The sequence below is a fragment of the Phascolarctos cinereus genome, unplaced genomic scaffold, assembly GCF_003287225.1.
Source record: "Phascolarctos cinereus isolate Bilbo 61053 unplaced genomic scaffold, phaCin_HiC Scaffold_4;HRSCAF=312, whole genome shotgun sequence".
Classification (NCBI taxonomy): Eukaryota; Metazoa; Chordata; class Mammalia; order Diprotodontia; family Phascolarctidae; genus Phascolarctos; species Phascolarctos cinereus.
This window is the reverse complement of record NW_027555847.1, coordinates 366,377,711-366,395,939: the sequence shown is the minus strand read 5'-3', so window position 1 is coordinate 366,395,939 and position 18,229 is coordinate 366,377,711. Positions and strand designations below refer to the sequence as shown.

At 35.9% G+C, this 18,229-nt stretch overlaps 1 protein-coding gene across 7 annotated transcripts in view; it reads right to left on the bottom strand.

Annotated features, from left to right (window-relative positions):
* Positions 1-16,264, bottom strand: part of TCF4 (transcription factor 4) — a 443,926-nt gene extending 427,662 nt beyond the window's left edge. For 4 of the 7 annotated variants that reach the window (XM_078153251.1, XM_078153253.1, XM_020994533.2 and 1 more), the window contains exons 1-3: positions 14,345-14,448; positions 13,290-13,381; positions 11,529-11,601 (exon numbers count right to left, since the gene is read on the bottom strand). In XM_078153251.1, the coding sequence (XP_078009377.1) occupies positions 11,529-11,601; positions 13,290-13,361 (145 nt within the window). In that variant the 5' untranslated portion in view covers positions 13,362-13,381; positions 14,345-14,448. Of the gene's footprint in view, positions 1-11,528; positions 11,602-13,289; positions 13,382-14,344; positions 14,449-15,693 lie in introns of those variants that run through there. The other 3 variants (XM_078153252.1, XM_078153254.1, XM_078153255.1) reach the window with 3 other exon arrangements.
* Positions 16,265-18,229: the final 1,965 nt, after the last annotated feature.

Sequence of the window (18,229 nt, the reverse complement as noted above, 5' to 3'; positions counted from 1 at the left end):
GGGTTAAGTGACTTGGCCAAGGTCACACAGCTAGTAAGTGTCAAGTGATTGGTCTGAGGCCAGATTTGAACTCAGATCCTCCTGGCTTCAGGGCCAGTACTCTATCCACTGCACCAGCTAGCTGCCCCGGTTCTGCATTTTTTTTTTCACCAAGCTGCATCTTTCATAAATGTAAAAAACTCTGATGAAAGAGAGTAGGAAATTTTAACGAGACCTTACGTTCAAAATCAATGAGGTCCTTTCTAACATATACTTTGCACTAAATGAATGCTTGTGCCTTTTAATGTTTGGGGCATGATTAAGATAGGTTCTGGCCTGGGCTATATTTGAGCCTTCTCCCACATTTTTAAAAAAGGAATGGCTTTTATAATTTTAACACTCCAAATTGTTTTGGGAAATTGACATTTCATATTTCAGAGTATATACGTGTGTGTGTATATATATATATACATATATATATCTCCATATATAGATATATATATAGATAAATATGGTAATAACTACCCAGTTCCCTAGCAGTTTTTTAACAGCAATGCATAATAGTGATGATGATGATGATAATAACACTACAATGATATCTCCATAATCTTAATAATCTCTCTTGAATTTAAAAAGTATCTATTTGTGAAAGAACTGAAAATTTTATTCAACTTAAGCCACATGGGTATTAAATGATTGCCACACACAATTATTTCGATTTTATACAGAAAGCAATTAAGGTATACTAGCCTGTCTCCTATAAAGCAGCTACTCAGCAATAGATGTGGCAAAAGAATCCAGATCTCCTGACTAACATGGCTTAATTTCCTAAACATATAAAGAAGTTGTCACTTTGACTTATGGAACTGTCAAGTGAGTATGGTGTACTGCAAAGACCACTGAACTTAGACTCACTTACACTGCCAATAACTAGCTTCTGTGACCTAGGGCAAGTCACTTAGCCTTTTTATTCCTTAGTATCCTCATTCACAGCAGAAGGAAACTAGGCTAGATCATCTTCAAAGTTCTTACCAGATTGAAAAGTTATCGATTATATTGTGAAGTGATGGATTCCCAAGTAATAAATGAATTGTAGTTTTGCAGATACTAAAAATTCATTACCAAATAATTAACTGCAGGTCCAAAAATGTTTCTACTTTGTATAGTATAGATCTGAACACAGAATTTAAAAAAATGTATTTAATGTCATCAGTAGCATTAAGCAAATAGATGGAGTAGAATTTTTTTTAAAACAATCTTTGAAATTGTAAATTGTTCACACATACTTTTGTATTATATCTGCAACTGATACAGTTTAATTGTAAAGATTTGTTTTAATTCAAAACATAAAATATCTACCTACTATGTTCCCTTAAAAAATTAAACTATCTCTTCAAGAAAAATATGCAAAATAATTTGGCTATGATTCTTAATATTCACTTCTGATTGAGATATCAACCAAAAACTATCAGAAGAACTTTACTCTTTATTATAATAAAGACACAAAAGTAGGATTTTTTTTCAAATAAATGGATGTGTCTGCATTAGGAAAAAATGAAAGTAAGTAATGAAAACTAAATCATATTCTCAAACTATTTTATTTGGAAAATAAAAAGGATGAGTAACTCTTCTTTTCATCTTGATATTTTGGGAGGTGTTTTTTCCTATCTTGGTAGTTTTTCCACCAAATATCTACCTAATATGCTCTCTGAAAAAAATTAAACTATCTCTTTGAGAAAAATATACAAAATAATGTGGCCATGATTCTTAATATTCATATCTGATTGAGATGTCAACCAAAAACCATCAGAAGTATTTTACTCTTTATCATAATAAATAGATACAAAAGCAGGATTTTCCAAATGAATGGATGTGTCAGCATTAGAAGAAATCACAGTAGATCATGAAAATTAAATAATATTCTCAAACTATTTTATTTGGAAAGTAAAAAAAAAATTGAGTAACTTTTCTTCATCTTGATATTTTGGGGGCATTTTTTGCTATCTTGTTTTTTTTCCCCCCACTGAACATAAAGTTCCCACTTCAAGCCACGTTTGTTCTGTATGAAAACAGTTGATATGGTTGATAGCCAAGAGTTGATTTTTGGGACTTTTATAGATGCATTTGCTGATAAAGCACATAACTACCTAATTTGTGTCAGGAAATGCACATATAAAAATTACAAAAATCAACTCTTGGCTATCAACTGTGACAATTAACTTTAATATTACAGGTCCTTTTTATGCCACCTCGAGCAATTATTTATTAAATTTTCTACCTAAGTCACAGGGGATGTGGTACTTAAAGGAGATAAGGGGAGCAGAATATGACCTACTACACATCTAGCACAATAGCACACCATTGTATCCAGTGTTGAAGGACATGGGCAACAGTTACAATAGGCTCCCTGTGCTACTGTATTTGTGAGAGGGATTATATACATGTGGGTATATACATGTGTCTATGCATACACACATATAATCATGGAGGGACAGGATCAGACACATGATGTAACCAAATCTATAGAGGTTTTGTATAAAGGCTTATACAGTCTATGAAAACAACTATGAAATAAATATCCATGGAAGTAGCCTAAGTCAAGAGGCTGAAGAGCACTGACATCATAATGAATAACTCAAAGTGATATAAAACCCGTATCAACATCAATCCATCAATCCATTGGTCACTCAGCAAACAAATGCATTAGGTGCTTACTATGTGCTAGTTGCTAAGGATATTAATACAAGGAATGAAAGCATTTCTCTCCAAGAACTTACACTCTACCATGGAAGCAAGCACTTATATAAGAATTTACAGAATAACATAAAGAGAAATATACATACATACACACATACATACAAACACATATGAAATCGGAGACACCTTTGGGACACCATCAATGATGAACATCCACTAGGGACCATTTCTCACACATTCAAAGCCATTTTCAATATAATTAAAATGAGGGGCAAATTCATTCTACTAGAAAATAAAACAAGGGTAGAAAGTGGGATAGAGATTGAACCTATGAAAGGCATCGTGGCATAGAGAATAGAGAACTGGCCTCTAGGTTCAAGCCTTGCTTCTGACACATATTAGTTCTATGACGCTGGGCAAGATATTAAAAATAAATAAACCTCTCTAATCACTTACCCGGGATAGGTATGCAAATGATTGAGAAGACTGATAAACCATGAAACATTTTCATGTTTTTTTCCTTCCCTTTAGTTATACAAACTTAATGCCTAGAGCTAAAATTTCAATATTCTCCCTTGGTGTCAAGATCTTTTCTCAGCTTGGGTTCATCAAAGTAGTTTGTGTCTTGAGCACTGAGTTTTAAAATATCATAGCTTGAGAGACTGGATTTTAAGTCTCTTAGGATTAGTTTCTATATAATAAAGATAAGTACCACAAAAAAAAAGAATGCTAAAATGAAGGACATATAAAAACAGAGAGGAAAATTCTAATAGAGGCACCATGGAGTCTATAATGAGGCTTTGTTGCTGGCTTCTCTGCTGAACTGGGAAAATATTTTCTCCCTGACTGAAAGCTTACATGCCAACCATCAGCTTAGTTGAAATACTCAAAGCTAAGTTAAAAATGTCTGAAAAAAGTTTGTAATGGAAATGCTGACAGACCATTAAGCAAAGTGGCATTAGCAGGTGCTCCTATAATACAGGGTCAGAATTCAATCAAGCTGCCTTTTGACGTCATCTGGTACAAAAAAAAAGGCAAATGGTTTATAACAGTACCAGAACCCTCCAGATTAAATTACAGTCTTGATATTTAATCATAGGTCTTACTTTGTTATTTTTAATAACACAATACATTTTAACAGTTATTCGTCAAATGTTAGCCAAATTAAAATATGTGATGACAAGGGAAGCTGGGTTATATGTCAGTACCACAACGTCTCAATTTTTATTAGTTCTTTAGAAACAGTAAGTCATATCTGCTTTTGTGCCTTTCAGGCGACATTAAAGTTAGAAGAATTGGTTCCAACCCTAACTGTACATAGTGTAGTTCAGAAGTCCAAGTATCACCTCAGACAAGTCACTTCATTTCTTCCAGGCTTCATTTCCCCCCAATCTGTAAGATGAGAAGGTTGGGCTAAACATTGTTAAGGTTTCTTCCAACTCCATGATATATTTATTTCAAACACAGTAATTTAGGGGCTTTTCAGTAAAGAAAGATTTTTCATAGTAGAAAGGTTAGTGAATACTTAATTTCCATTGCAAATATCTTAGTCCAAGAGACATTTGTAACATTAGAGAATAAAACAGGTTCTTTAAAAGTAATGTACAAATACATCAGCACATGTGAAGTGTTGTATGCAAAACAAATCAATACAGGCTACAACCAACAATAGATTCCAGTTAATAAACTACATATAGTAATTACCACCAATGGCAGTCTGGAAAGTCATTCATTAAATGTTAATTGTCACACAAAAGTACAATAGCATTTATTTGGACAATAGTCTTACTGCACCTTTAAATAAAAATACCTTTTCACAGCTCAGAAATCCATCAGAATAAACAGATTTTAAACACATCTGGTTGTTTGATATCCTGATCAATTCAGCTTTAATTTACTTTTGAAATGAAAGTAAACATGAAAAATTTTCTCAAAATTTTCTCTATTACTATATGTTTCATGAAAAAAATGACATCACAAAGTAATAACATTTTTCCCCTAAAAATCAAACCACTAGTTTCTTTAGGACAAACAGAACACCATGGAATTTTTCACTAGATCAGGTCAATTAAGACAGAAGGGACTCAAAAGTATCTACCTATATTCCCTGAGTTAACTCTCTTTCTGAGTTTCTAGGGGCTTTAAAGCATTTAAAATGGCTTAGATTGCATGTGGAACTCCAATATGTAATCCTGATAGACAATTTTAAGAACTCTGTTCAAATAAGGAGGAATCTGATACAAACAAGAACATTTTTTTTTACTATCATAGATTTGACTTTTGCCTAATAACTAAAACCTCCAAGACAGAGAACGCAAAAAACGAACAGGTCATATAAACAGCCTGTGAAATGCCATAAAAACTTTTTTTTTAAACTTCTCTGGCTTCACTTTCTCCCTGTGCCCTGCCACAGCTAAAACATAAGCACTATATGTATTAGTCTAAAGGCTTAGCTAAGGAGATTTTGGTTCAAGACCTGTAAACTGAAGAACATTACAAAAATACACCATGTTCCTTATTAAGCAACTTAAGATCTGTTATCTTGGCTTATGGGAACAGATCTAAATAGCATCATAATACTAAACATTGAAAATCACAGGCCTGGGGCCACCAGGACTCTAGTCAGTTTCTAGACTTAACTTGAAAACTTCCTATATAATGTAGCTTACCATTAGGAGTAAATGTTTAATCTGTAAAGCTTACAAAATTACTTTGTTTATCATAGTAGATGAAAGAAAAAAGGAATAATTTTAAGCTCAAAACAAAACTGTTTATATGACAGTCTTCAGTGCCCTATGATTCTAAGCATTTAAGACAGATTCAAGCAATTAACAGCATAAACTTTCATTACATAGTTCTATTACACATGTGTATGTGACTTAGCTGTTCATCTGTTATTTGAGTGATTTTCTTGCTACAATAGTGGGGAAAGTATAATTTGCTGATGTTGTCAAAAATGTTAAGTATTTCAGGCTCAACATTTCCTGGATCCCTGTGCTTGTTTAAGGCATTTTATTTACTGGAGACAGTGTGACAAAGAGTCCTACTTTATCTGAACCTAGAAAATGTAACATTTGAAGTGAGTACTCACGTCCAGTAAAACGTTTATCAATATTACAAAACTCTTTTTACTTTGGATAGTACAGATAGACAATATGCATGGTTATTTCTTGTGAATACGAAATACAAATATAATAATAAACTGCCAGACTTTTCCAGCTTGAAATACAGCCCATTTATAAAGAAAATAAAATCAGAAACATTCCATATGCTATTATTTCAACTAATGGTTTTAATTATATACATAAGGATAATTGAAAATGAAACGTTTTAATTATCACCCCTCCTACATCTTATTGACATATAGGACCTCAGTACAATATACAGAAATAGATGTAGCAAGTTCTCTTTTTGTTTAAAAAAAGGAACTTAAGATAAAGACTGAGGAAAATTCAATTCTCATATGGAAAGGTAAACTATAAAGATACTACATAGGGAAAATCTTGTGCATAGTTTACAGCATCTTCTCAACTCATATTTAAAATTTTATTCTCAACTACAATAGAACATGGAATAAAATTCTAGGCCAACCATAATGCATTAGCACTAACATAACGTTATTAGACTCCACATTATCAGAAGGATAAAATATCACTAGTGGCCTTTTTTTGTTCTAAACAATTGTTGCCCAACCAACTACCTCAGAAGTGTTTACAAAGAGGACCAAGTAATAGAGTGGACAGATTATCAGAAGTTCATTAAGAATCCTGGAAAATCAATTGACTTTAGTATTGGTTGGTGACTATCAACACCTTTATGTGCAAATGCTAGCTCATACAACCATACAACGTATAGTGACAACACAGGTTAAGAAAGAGCATGGTAGTGTTCCTTATGTACTTGTGTTTCCTAAGGACTTTCCAAGGGAACAGAAAATTACCACAAAGTACTTCTACATTTAGTGAGCAACCAAGGCTGGTAAAAGTGGTTTCAAGTGCTTTACAATGCAGGGTTAGACTAATTTTGGTAAAGCAATTCACAAAAATACTGAATGATTATGAATAAGTAGGATACATAAAGTATAAATCTGCATTCAAATAAAACTACACTTTTTGAAGTATACTGGAAACTTTTGAAAAAGTACTGGAAGATGGAGCTTCACTGTACCTCAGCTCGAAACATGATAGAGTGGAAAGGCAATGGGATCAGGGATCAGATCTACCACTAAATTGCTGTATTCTCTTGGGAAAGTCACTTTACTTCTGTGGAAATCAGTTTGCTCATCTGTACAACAAAGGGTTTAGACAAAATGGTCTTGAAAGTCCCTAAAGCACTAATATGTGGAGATCTAAGGTAGTATAGGCTTAATTATGTTTCTTGTGTATGACTTATTAAATTTCTGTACTTTTTTTACCATCACATTCTATTGTAATTATTTTTTCCCCTACAATGCCAGTATTATATTTTTAAGAGCATATGACACCACCATTCTACAATCCCTTTCACTGGGGCTATTTTTCCCCATCACATTCAAATGATTAAAACAGCTATTATGGAAGGTTATATTTATATATAAAGTTCACATAAAATCCAGTGGTTTTTGAAAATTATCAAAATATTTTATTGGAAATTTTCCTCTAAGTCATCTAAAATGTACTACTGTTACAAATTGTACTATGTAGAAAAATACAGATTTTGACACAAAGTTTTGATAAATTTGTAAACAAATGTTTATTTGGGGTAACTGTCAACAACAACAATAATATTAACAGTTCAAATATCTATAAAAGGCAACATGGCTTAAGGATAAAAAGCTGACTTAAAAGTCAGGAAGACCTGGGTTCAAGTTCTACCTTTGACATATTGGGCTCCAGGCCTTGGACAACTCCCTCAACCTCTCAATGGCCCAAGCAATCCTGTAAGACTATAAGTTACAGTACAATTTATGAAGTTTCCTCATCAGAAGCTAACTAACTACACCAGTGAAATCACAGGTCAAGACAAAAAATTAAAAGGTCTATAATAATTTAAGGCGTACCAAGTGCTTTATAATTTTGAATAATTCTTAATATGATTAATGCAATTATAAATAAGATTTTTAGATTTTCAAGTTGACATGGACCATATCTATACAAGTCCTAAATAATCATCTGGATGATGCCAAGCAACCAGTTGGACTGACTTTTTACTCCTATATTAACTGAACTGATAGGCTTTCCTAGTGTTCAGTGTATTTTGTTCTGTTGTACATCCTTAGAAACATGGGTGAACCTGGATTTTTTTGTTCCACAAAAAAATTCTATTTTAATTATTCTTTTAAAGTATCTGAATATTCCTATAGTTGGCAATTTTAACAGATACTTGAAAACCTAAGTAAAATTGAGTAATAACATAACAAATGTCAAATTTTGAAAACTTAGAGGAAAAGGAAACAATATTCATCATAAAGTAGCTTGAAATCAGAACTCTAACAATGGTGACTATCTATCTATATTACCTAACAAAGTCTTTAGCATCAACAAATTTCAGCAGCTTAATTTACACAGTAGTGTAAATCATGTATGAAAGTTATTTTTCTTTAAAAAAAAGTCTGCAAGCTAAATAGGTGCTAATAAGTTTGATTTAGTAGTAAAGTAATTTAAGTTGAGGGCCCTCTCATAAATTCAAAAATTGTGGGACTATCTAGGTAAATTCCATTTGGTCATCCTATTTTCCTTTATATATAAAGTTCCACGTAAATGGACACAAGTATCCTTCTGTTTAAGAGCAACAACTTAACAGGTATTAAATCACTCTGTAAAGTCAACATGCAGGTTGAAATAAATGCAAGAAGGTTTTCTTTAAAATAATTCCAGAGCCCACCAATTCTCCCTGTTAAGGTCATAGAAGCTCTGAACCATCATGGCTGAATTGTTTTAGTGCTCTCTGCTGAACACCTGCAAACATCAAACAAAAACTGCTGGTCCTTTACTGGGTTGACAAAAGCCTTTCATGTGAAAAATGCTCCCTGGGAATGTCAGAGCTGTAGCTCAGGTTACATTCCTTTCTCCCTTACAGCCTCACTATTTCTTAAGGTGGTAGGAAAAGCCATGCTTGTGAAATTAAAGATTAAAGGAAATATAGAGATACTTAATTTTTATTCACACATTACAAATCACAATGGAGCATCCTGTATCAACCAAGTCAAAATCTGCTGGGAACTTTAAGCGTGAAATATTAACATGCTTTACAAAACATACTTGATTTCCAGTAAAATGCAGATTATTTCCAGTTTGCATTCTTTTTTTCTTCCTTCCTTTCTTTCTTTCCTTCTTTATTATTCTATCTTTTAAAACTTTCAAACTTAAAACAGGAGGATGATATATTAGCTTCCTTAGGACAGCAAAAATCAAGGTGAAGAAGATTTATAGAAATAAATCATTTGTTTCTCTGTTTAAACTTTCATAGTACATTCATCCAGTGAAAGGGAAGATTGTACAAATTCATTTTATCTGATATGTGAAATTATCATGGGTTAAAAAGTTTAATGAGTATGTGTCTGAAAATACAAACCATCTTCTTTAATTAATACACCTATCTTATAAAGACAGAACTAAATTAATATTCCTCCTACTGTGCAGCCTCTATTACTATTAACATCACTATAGTACAACAAATGTATAGCTTGCATATTTAACTGGCCATAGCAACTATACTTTTAACTCATAAAAGTAGACTTTAGCCTCAGCATTACACCTGCAATGTTAAGTCTGAATGTGTATTTCCATAACTTAAAAAAAGAAATTATAGTATGTTTCCTTCAAAATCACCTAATAATGCCAAGCTAAATCTTTAGCTTTTAAGTGAAACATAGTAATTTTCCTAAGCAACTGTATAAACTTCAGTATATTACCATGATCAAAACGCACTCATGCATGCTTTTATTTATCATGTCTATGTTATAACTATCATAAGCAGTTTTTGAACATTTATTAAATAATAGTATAACACCTATACTTTGCTTAAATGTCAAGAAGGTTAGAGAATCAACTAGGAGTAGAGTTATATTCATCACAGTGCCACAAACTTCAAATTGCTAACTTACCTTAACTGATTAAAAGTTGTTTACAGTGATGTACTTAAGTCATTTCCAAATGTTTCAGGTTTAAAGGTAGTTCTCAGCACTTCACAATACTGAAGGGCTGACTTTCAAAATTGTCTATCATTGCATATTCTAGCATAATCTACTTGAAAGTTAAAATTGTAGCCAAATATCTCAAACATCAAGATGCACATCAAGAAATTTACTGTCAAAAATAAAGTTAGTTATTCTATGTTGATTGTGTCTGAACATGAAAAATTTGATTTTTCTAAAAGAGACACTATTCTCATTTCTACTCACTCATATTAATATTTTATATCAAAATATTGTGTAACAGATACAAGTCAGAGAAATGTGATTTGGTAGATTTTACAACAAATTGAAAGGAAATCAAAGAAATAAATCCTCAGAAGGCACTAAACTGAAAATACAGCAATACCCATGATCCTAAGCTTTCAACATTTCTCTAATACTTTTAAACTTTTAAGTAACATAATCAAGAAAATATATAAAATTAACCGTAAGAGGCATCTCATGTTACAAAAGAGAAAAATGTATACTACATGTGCAAAAACTCTTTCCTCTAGGCTTAGTAACAAAACAAAATGCTTATCTTGCTTTGAAATAAACAGTTTTTTTTTAAATTGAAAAAAGACTGTACAAAGAGTGCAAAACATGCAGCTGAACAAGTTTCTCTCATTGCTCCAGTACCAAATGAAAATAATAGATAAAAATTTGTATTCAATGATTAATGGATATTTCCACTGGCATCTCAGAGTTAAAAGATGTCCACATTTACCCATTTGATTGAGAATAGTACTACATGTTTATATCCATATGCATAATGTACTCTTAGGTGCAACAGCCAGCACTCTTAAAATATTACAGCTGTTTTAACAATTGTAGATGCATTTTTTTTTTGCCTAGACTTCAGGACAGCATGCAACAAAGTAAGAATCCTCCTTAAAGGAAACTTGGTGAACAGATATTAAATACATTCTAAAGCATGGTTTACTTTCGTTCTTCATATCTAATCTTAGGTACATCCAGACATATAAATATCCTCACATTTAAACTCCTTACTTGTCAGATAGTCATTATACACATAGATTCCTCTGTGAATAACACTGAGGTTTTTTTTTTAAACAACAAAAAATGTCCTCTTATTTTTGAAATTTAGAAGCTGGTTCAAATTTATAACTACATAAAAATTCAATGGAAAAATAGGAAGGTGGAATGAAGGAAGTATTTAAAAGGGTATTTAAAAATATTTCTGTTCAATCCCTTAGATTAGCAAGAGATTCTATATGCAGGATGAGTTTCACTAAGGTGCATTCATCTTCAAAATGAAGTGCTCTTCTCTTTAAAAGGGTTAATTTAACCCAGTAGCTACTAATAGATTTTTTAAAAATCTGTTTGTAAGTACACAGGAACATTAAATTGTCCTCCACATTAACAAGTCTCCTTAAAAAGGGATGATCTTTATATGTTTGATTACATACCAACATCAGAAACATTTTAAAACTAACTGATAGAATTTTGCGATAATTTTCTTGCCAAAGAAGAAGCAAAAAACTTAATTTTCAAAAAACCCTGAATTTTTGTGTGCCATCCAACTGTCGAGCCCTGAAATAATTCATGCCATTTTGCTTATCTTTCAGTGACTGCTTTTGAAAACAGATCAAGAGAGCCCCATGTATATACATACATTACAAGGTAATATACAACTAATAACATTTTAACTACACACTAAGGAAAAGAATTTACATACTTGAGCCAGTAAAATGTCCACTTGCCAAAGAAGTTGGTCCATTTTTCCCACTGCTCACGGGAGGTGAAAACATCTAAAAGAAACAAAGAAACATTACTGCTAGAAGAGAAGAAGCATTTTTTGTGTGTTCACAGCTAGTCAAAAGTTCCTTCACATTCTTAACAAATAAGTCAAAGCTTATGTAAAGGGCTTCCTTAACACAACACACCACCATTCAACTCAAAACTAAAACTGGCACAATGTTAAATCCAGACTCTTCCTCCTCCCTTCCCAACTCTCTCTTTTACACACCACTCTTTTCAATTAGACTCATTAGATTCCTAGACAATATTATTAACATTTTGAAAAACCACAGTCCCCAAAATGTTATCAAGATTCAAATTAGAGACAACAAGCCTCCCCTGCAACTAGCTTTTTGATAAAGAAGAAAAAAGTTTCTTGTTTTAAGTTTAAAACCTTGGCCATGAAGGTGGCAACGTCCATTTCAATCCCGAATAGGAATTGTCTGTCATATGTGAACCCAAATAAAAATGAATGCAAACTGCCACCTGCACTAAATTCTCATTTCGTCTCTAACATGAGAGCAATTTGAAGCAAGACTCTCTCTCTCTCTCTCTCTCTCTCTCTCTCTCTCTCTCTCTCTCTCTCTCTCTCTCTCTCTCTCTCTCTCCCCTTTCCTCTCCTCTCTTTCTCCTCTCCCCCTATATTTATTTCGACCCTAATTGGTTTCCCTCTTCTTCGACGTTTCTAGTGGATAATACGCACCTTCCCTGAGTCAGAGCCTGCAAAAAGCAAAGAAACAAATGGGAAAAGTGCAACAAGCTAAGAGGGGGCTGCAAAGCTGCCTCAGGCTATGTTTCCTGGCCAAACTTCCGAAAGCCATTTCTCCAAAGAAAAGTCAGCAGCAGCAGCAGCACCAGCAGCAGCATCAGCACCAGCAGCAGCAGCACCAGCAGCAGCACTAGCAGCATTGAAGCAACCCCATTAAGAAGGCGGTTCTGGATGGTGCATGTTGTGGATTATTATTTTTGGTTTTGTTTTGCAAATGCATCTTACCACCAAACTCATCAATCATTAAAAATAAATAAATAGTCCTGGCAAGTTTTGGATTGGATATGGGCAGGGGGATAGAGATGTGGATGAGAGGGACAGCAAAGGCTGTTAAAACTCTCCAAGTATACACATTCTTGTTAATGCTGGTCTAGAAATTATTAAAATTACAAATTGCATATCCAGAAGGATATATACGTATTAAGCATATACATATGTGTATATATCTATAGCTTTTAGAATTCTAAGAAGAGATTTCACTTGGAGGTTAGAAGGTCTTTCTAATCCAAAGCATCAGTTTAAAACAAAACTGAGACATTTGGCTCCTCCTCTTATCTATTTCCAAAATAAAAAATTTTATTGAAACAATGATTAGTGAGAAAGTACAAGTACTTTCAATGTTCTGATATGTTCAACCTTTGAGTTTACTTAAGGGTGTTTTTCCATTTGAACTCTAATTTTCTTGGGGAAGGGGGCTTCTAAAGTACATAATTAAACTGGGAAAAAAAGGGGGAAAAAAAGAAAAATGCCTTTATTTTTTAATTTCACCAGAAAAGATAAAGACTTGTCCATAAAGACATTCAAATTTAGCATGGTCTTAGCCGATCAAAAATTACTCGTGTACTTTAGATTACAGTTTATTTGTTTTTAGCTAGTGTTTTGTTTTGTTTTGTTTTACAGCTGTAGTTAGTTTCCACCGTTCTTTCTTACCGCACTGAAATCCAGTAAATCACTCAGCTCTTTGTCCGTCCCTAAGGCAGCCATTCGCTGTTGGTGATGCATTTTAGCAAAATCACACAAACCTAGAAACATGGAAATAACCGCAATCAGAACCCAGTCCCGATCCTTAGAGGAAACACAATCGGATTTTTGGAGACTGGGGGGATGGGGGGAGGGGTGTAATTGAAGTGGAAGGGGAGGGGAAGAGGAGAAGGGGGGGAATATTTTAAGATGGAGGGGGCAGCAGTAGCAAAGAAAAAAAAAGGTATTGTATTTCCAAAAGAGACGATCAAAACTGGTAACATCCACTCTAAAACCAAATCCAAAAAAAGAAAAAAAAAGCCGCTCTCAGCGCATCATTTATGCAACAGGAGGTACAGCAAAGAATGAATGGATCTCAGAGAAAAGAGAAACTACTCAGCAACGATCCGGTCTCAACTTTCCCCCCTCCCCCTCCTCCTCGCGCTTCTCTCTCTCTCTCTCTCTCTCTCTCTCTCTCTCTCTCTCTCTCTCTCTCTCTCTCTCTCTCTCTCTCTCTCTCTCCACACACACACACACACACACACACACACACACACACACACACACACCCCTCCCCTCCTTATTAAAGTAGCTATGAAGAAATTAAAAGATGTGAATCTTCTAAGTAAAAATACTTCCGATGGAGGGGTAGGTGGCAGAATAGAGGGCAGTGGGATCGGGTTCGTTAATTACGCAGAACCCTAATTTGTGGAGTAAAGGGTGATTTTTTTTAAGGCCCATAGCAAAGTCATCAGTTCCTTTAAAGTGGGCAACGCTGAGGGAAGGTGGATGGAGTGGGGGAAGAGAAGAGGGAGGGGGAAACGAGAAGGGGGGGTGTCTCTATGGAGCAGAAATGAAATCGCAGCCCCAAGGAAAGAGGAAAAAAGCCGCGTGTAAGGAAGGCTCCAGCCACCTCCAGCAGCTCCTGGCCGAGCCTCGAGATCTTAGCTCCCGGCTCCGTCCGCTAGCTACACCATCACACCATCAGCCACCGATCCACCAGAAATGCCAGCTCCGGTACCTACCGCCCGAGAGAGAGATGGGGCTCCCCTTCCAATAACAGCACCGAGACGGGTTTCATTTCTAATCACTGCATTCACAAAACACACCACCACTACCACCACTACCACCACTACCACTACCACCACCACCTCCTCCTCTTTTCCTCCTCCTCCTCCTCTCCTCCTCCTCTTCTTCTCCTCCTCCTCCTCCTCTCCTCCTCCTTCACCACTACCAACCACTACTACTACAAGATCCAGAGACACCCTGCAAAGATCCCTGACTCTTAACACCAACTCTCTGCTCCTTTAGGGAGGGGAGGGGAGGTGTGTAATGGGGGAAACACGCAAAGATAGACGGAATTGCAAGTTCAGCAAAGGCGGGGGGTTGGGGGTGCTGAAGAGAAGAGACGCATTTCTTTCCCAGGTTGGTTTGGCTAGGTTGGTTTGGGCTGCATTTCTTTAAAAAAAAATCATAGCATCTCCCCTGCACCTTCCCTTTACGCCCCCTCCTCAAAAAGGAAAAAAAAAAGAAAAAAAGAAATACAAACGGAAATCCATCAGGCGCCTCATTTTCCCTCAAACCCTAAGATATTATCTGAACCACTAACAGTTCAATCGCTGCCGGTTTCTTCCCTAGGAGGCACTTTTTAATTTATTATAGTTTCAATTTCTTCAGTTCTGTCTTTCTCTTGCTCTCTCTCACACACAGGGCAAGGCAAGTTTATACTAGGCTGCAAATACACGTGATGCAAAAAGACTTTGCCAAGAGGAACATTTTTCTTTTCCATACATAAACCAACTCAATTTTTTTTGGGGGGGAGGTTGTCTCCTCTGTTTTGGTTCTTCCTCTAACTGTAAGCTGTACATACTTTGTCCCCTCCCTTTTTTAAGTCACAGAGAGTATTGCTACAAACTTAGCAAGTAAGCATTTGGGGAGGATTGTTGTTTTGTTTGCTTTTCACACTCGAGTTTCCAAGGGCTGCTAAGTTCCCTTTCCCCAGAAATATATGTTTAAATTCAACATTTACTGCTACAGGGCCTATAGGCTACAAAAATCTATTTTCGCGTCACTTTTCAGGTTAAAATAAAGCTTTATACTTCTCAAGTTTCGTTATACACGCGTACTTTATGCAGTTATCTGTAACATATACGCTTCAACGTGTGTTGAAGTATACACATTAAACACACCCTGTTATTTCTATATGTGCGAGTACAGACAAATAATGCAGGCACACACTTTTTTTTTCTTCGCAAATTGCTATTACTTCACAAGTTGCTCCTTTTGCTTTAATAACACATTAGGATCAACATTATTTTAAAACAATAAATTAAATTAAAAGACAGTTTACTCTGACAGCAAATTGTAACTTTACCTTAAATGGCCACAAATATTCTCACAATATTCCAAGGAAAGAGACTTTTGAAAAAGAGAAAATCTTCTGCAAGTGCTTAGTATCTCACATATGTCTCCCCCAAAAAAGTACTTTTTAACTGGAACTCAGTCCTGCTCCAGGGATATTCCACAGATCACAAGATCATGCACCTGGCTCTGATTTTTGCATTTTCCACCATAAAAGAACTTCAAGAAAATTTCACACACACCCACCAAAAAAAAAAAGAAAAAAAAGAAAAATCCACCAACTTTTTTCTCCCCTTTCCTTATTGTTTCTTTAAAAAAAAATATGTAAACAGAATAGTTAATAATTTTCCTCAAACAAATCTTGTTGGTTGTTTTTTTTCTTCGTCTCCTATAAAGTCTTAAACTTGTTCCAAGTTTAGAGATTTCTCATCATCATCATCATCATCACCATCATCATCACCATTGACTCCCCCGTGGAGTCACATTGATAATAATAGGTTTCCCTGAAAGATACATTGTAATCCATTCACATCCGGGCACTGCGGGGCTTATAAAGAGGAAAGCGCTGCTGCTGCCGCCCGCCGCTGCTCTTACAGACAATGACTGGGGAGGGGAGGGGAGGGAGGAGAAGAGCCATAGAGTGGTAAACATTGGGGCTAGACAGGCACCCAAAATGGCGTCCTGGAGCCTGTCTCCGCCTCCTCTCGGAAAGGAGGGGGGAGGCCCGCGGAGCTTGGGAGGAGGGAGGGCAGAAAGAGCGAGGTGGGCGGGGCCAGGAGGGGAGCGGGAGCTTGAGGTCGCTAGCCGCTTGTCCTCCTGCTGTCTTTGCTCTCCTCTCTCCTTTTATTTATTTGTTTATTTGTATATGTTTGTATGTATATATATATGCATTATATATATTCATATATACATACACATTTTTTAGCAAATGCTGGATTTGGAGAAGAGGGGAGAGATTTGCAGTTTTTTAAAGGAAGTCGGTAGATAAATATTCCACAGACTTTAGCAGAAGACTCCTTTCCCTGCCCTCTCTCACTGTCCCCCAGCACACTCACCCCCCCCCTTGTGTACCTTCCTAAATGAGGGGGGAGAGAAACCCCTGGGAGCCCCCGGGGCTGGGGCTGGGCGGAGGTGCCCTGCGAGACCGCAAACCCTGGGAATCCAGAACTTCGTGGGTGAAAGTGGGTAAGGAACCAGGCGCAGGCCGGGGTGGGGTGGGATGTGCTGTGGCGCAGTTGTTGCTTCTCCTCCGCTTGGGGGTCCTGAAGCCTAGGAATAGACGTCCACCCCCTCTGTCCAGACAAGTGGAGGAGCTGCCGGGGGAGGGCCTTACTCTTTTTATTCGCAGGTTGGGGAGGAGGGGGGTTAAATCCCAGTATTCTGTAACTCTGGTAGTTTTAAGCCTTTGGGGCAATCCTCCTCCGTGGGTAAGCCCGGCGCACCCACACCTACTTCCATAGCCCAGGGCAGTTTCTGCTCAAGTGCCACCTTTTATAGGAAATTTTTCCCAATCCCCTCTAAGGTTATCTTGGAATTTCTGTGTCTCTGGTTACACGCTTAGGGTTTCCCAAAAAGTCTTTACTCAAATTCAAGCTTTAAATAATACTAAATATTAAATTTAAACACCAAAGTATTTAAATTTAATATTTAGTATTATTTAAAGTTAAAATTGCGATGACTTTAGGGACACCCTGTATACTTCTATGCTGGCTTCCTTATTAGAATGTAAGTTCTTGAAAGCAAGGATCATTTTTTTACTTTTTTTCTAGGTAGCAGTGTCTGACACTTACTAGTAAGGGCTTAATAAATATTTGTTAATTCATTAAATGAGTTTGCTATTCAAAATAATAGCATTCATAGAGTGCTTTAAGGTTTGCAAAGCACATCACCTGAGTAATCTCACTCTCACTGAAGGGAGGGACATAGGAGGAAAAAGAGAAGTTAGAGACCATTTAGATGACCTGCTCATTTTAAAGATGAGAAGACTGAGGCCCAGGGGGTTAGTAGCTTGCACAAGGCCACACTGGTAGCTATCAAGTGAAATAATATTTACAAATTGATTAGCACAATGCCTAGAACATGGTAGATTCTTAATAAACACTTGTTCCTTTCCCCTAGGTAACAGAGTCTGAATTTGAACCCTGACCATTGTTTGTGTGACAAACACCATTTGCCTAAAAGATTATTTTATTGAGAACTCACACAAGGCAAGAGCTCACATACAGGTCAGAAGATGTGATACAAGGATACTCTCATGGTCTCCTAGAGAACTTTGGAATTGACTGTATGACATGGGAGACACTGGCAAAGGACCACCCAATGTGGCATCCGTAATTCAAAGAGGGCACTGTGCTATATGATCCAAGTAGAATTGCAGTAGCTCAAAAGAAACAAAAGAAACACAAATTTAGAGACATCTCCACTCCAATGTTCACATGGACTATTTGCCTTTAGTCCTGTGGTAGAGCCTTCCAAGCTCATATTGGTCTGATCAGCCACAGTTGGACACACTATACCTTGACTCCAAGAAGATGATGCCATTTCGGTCC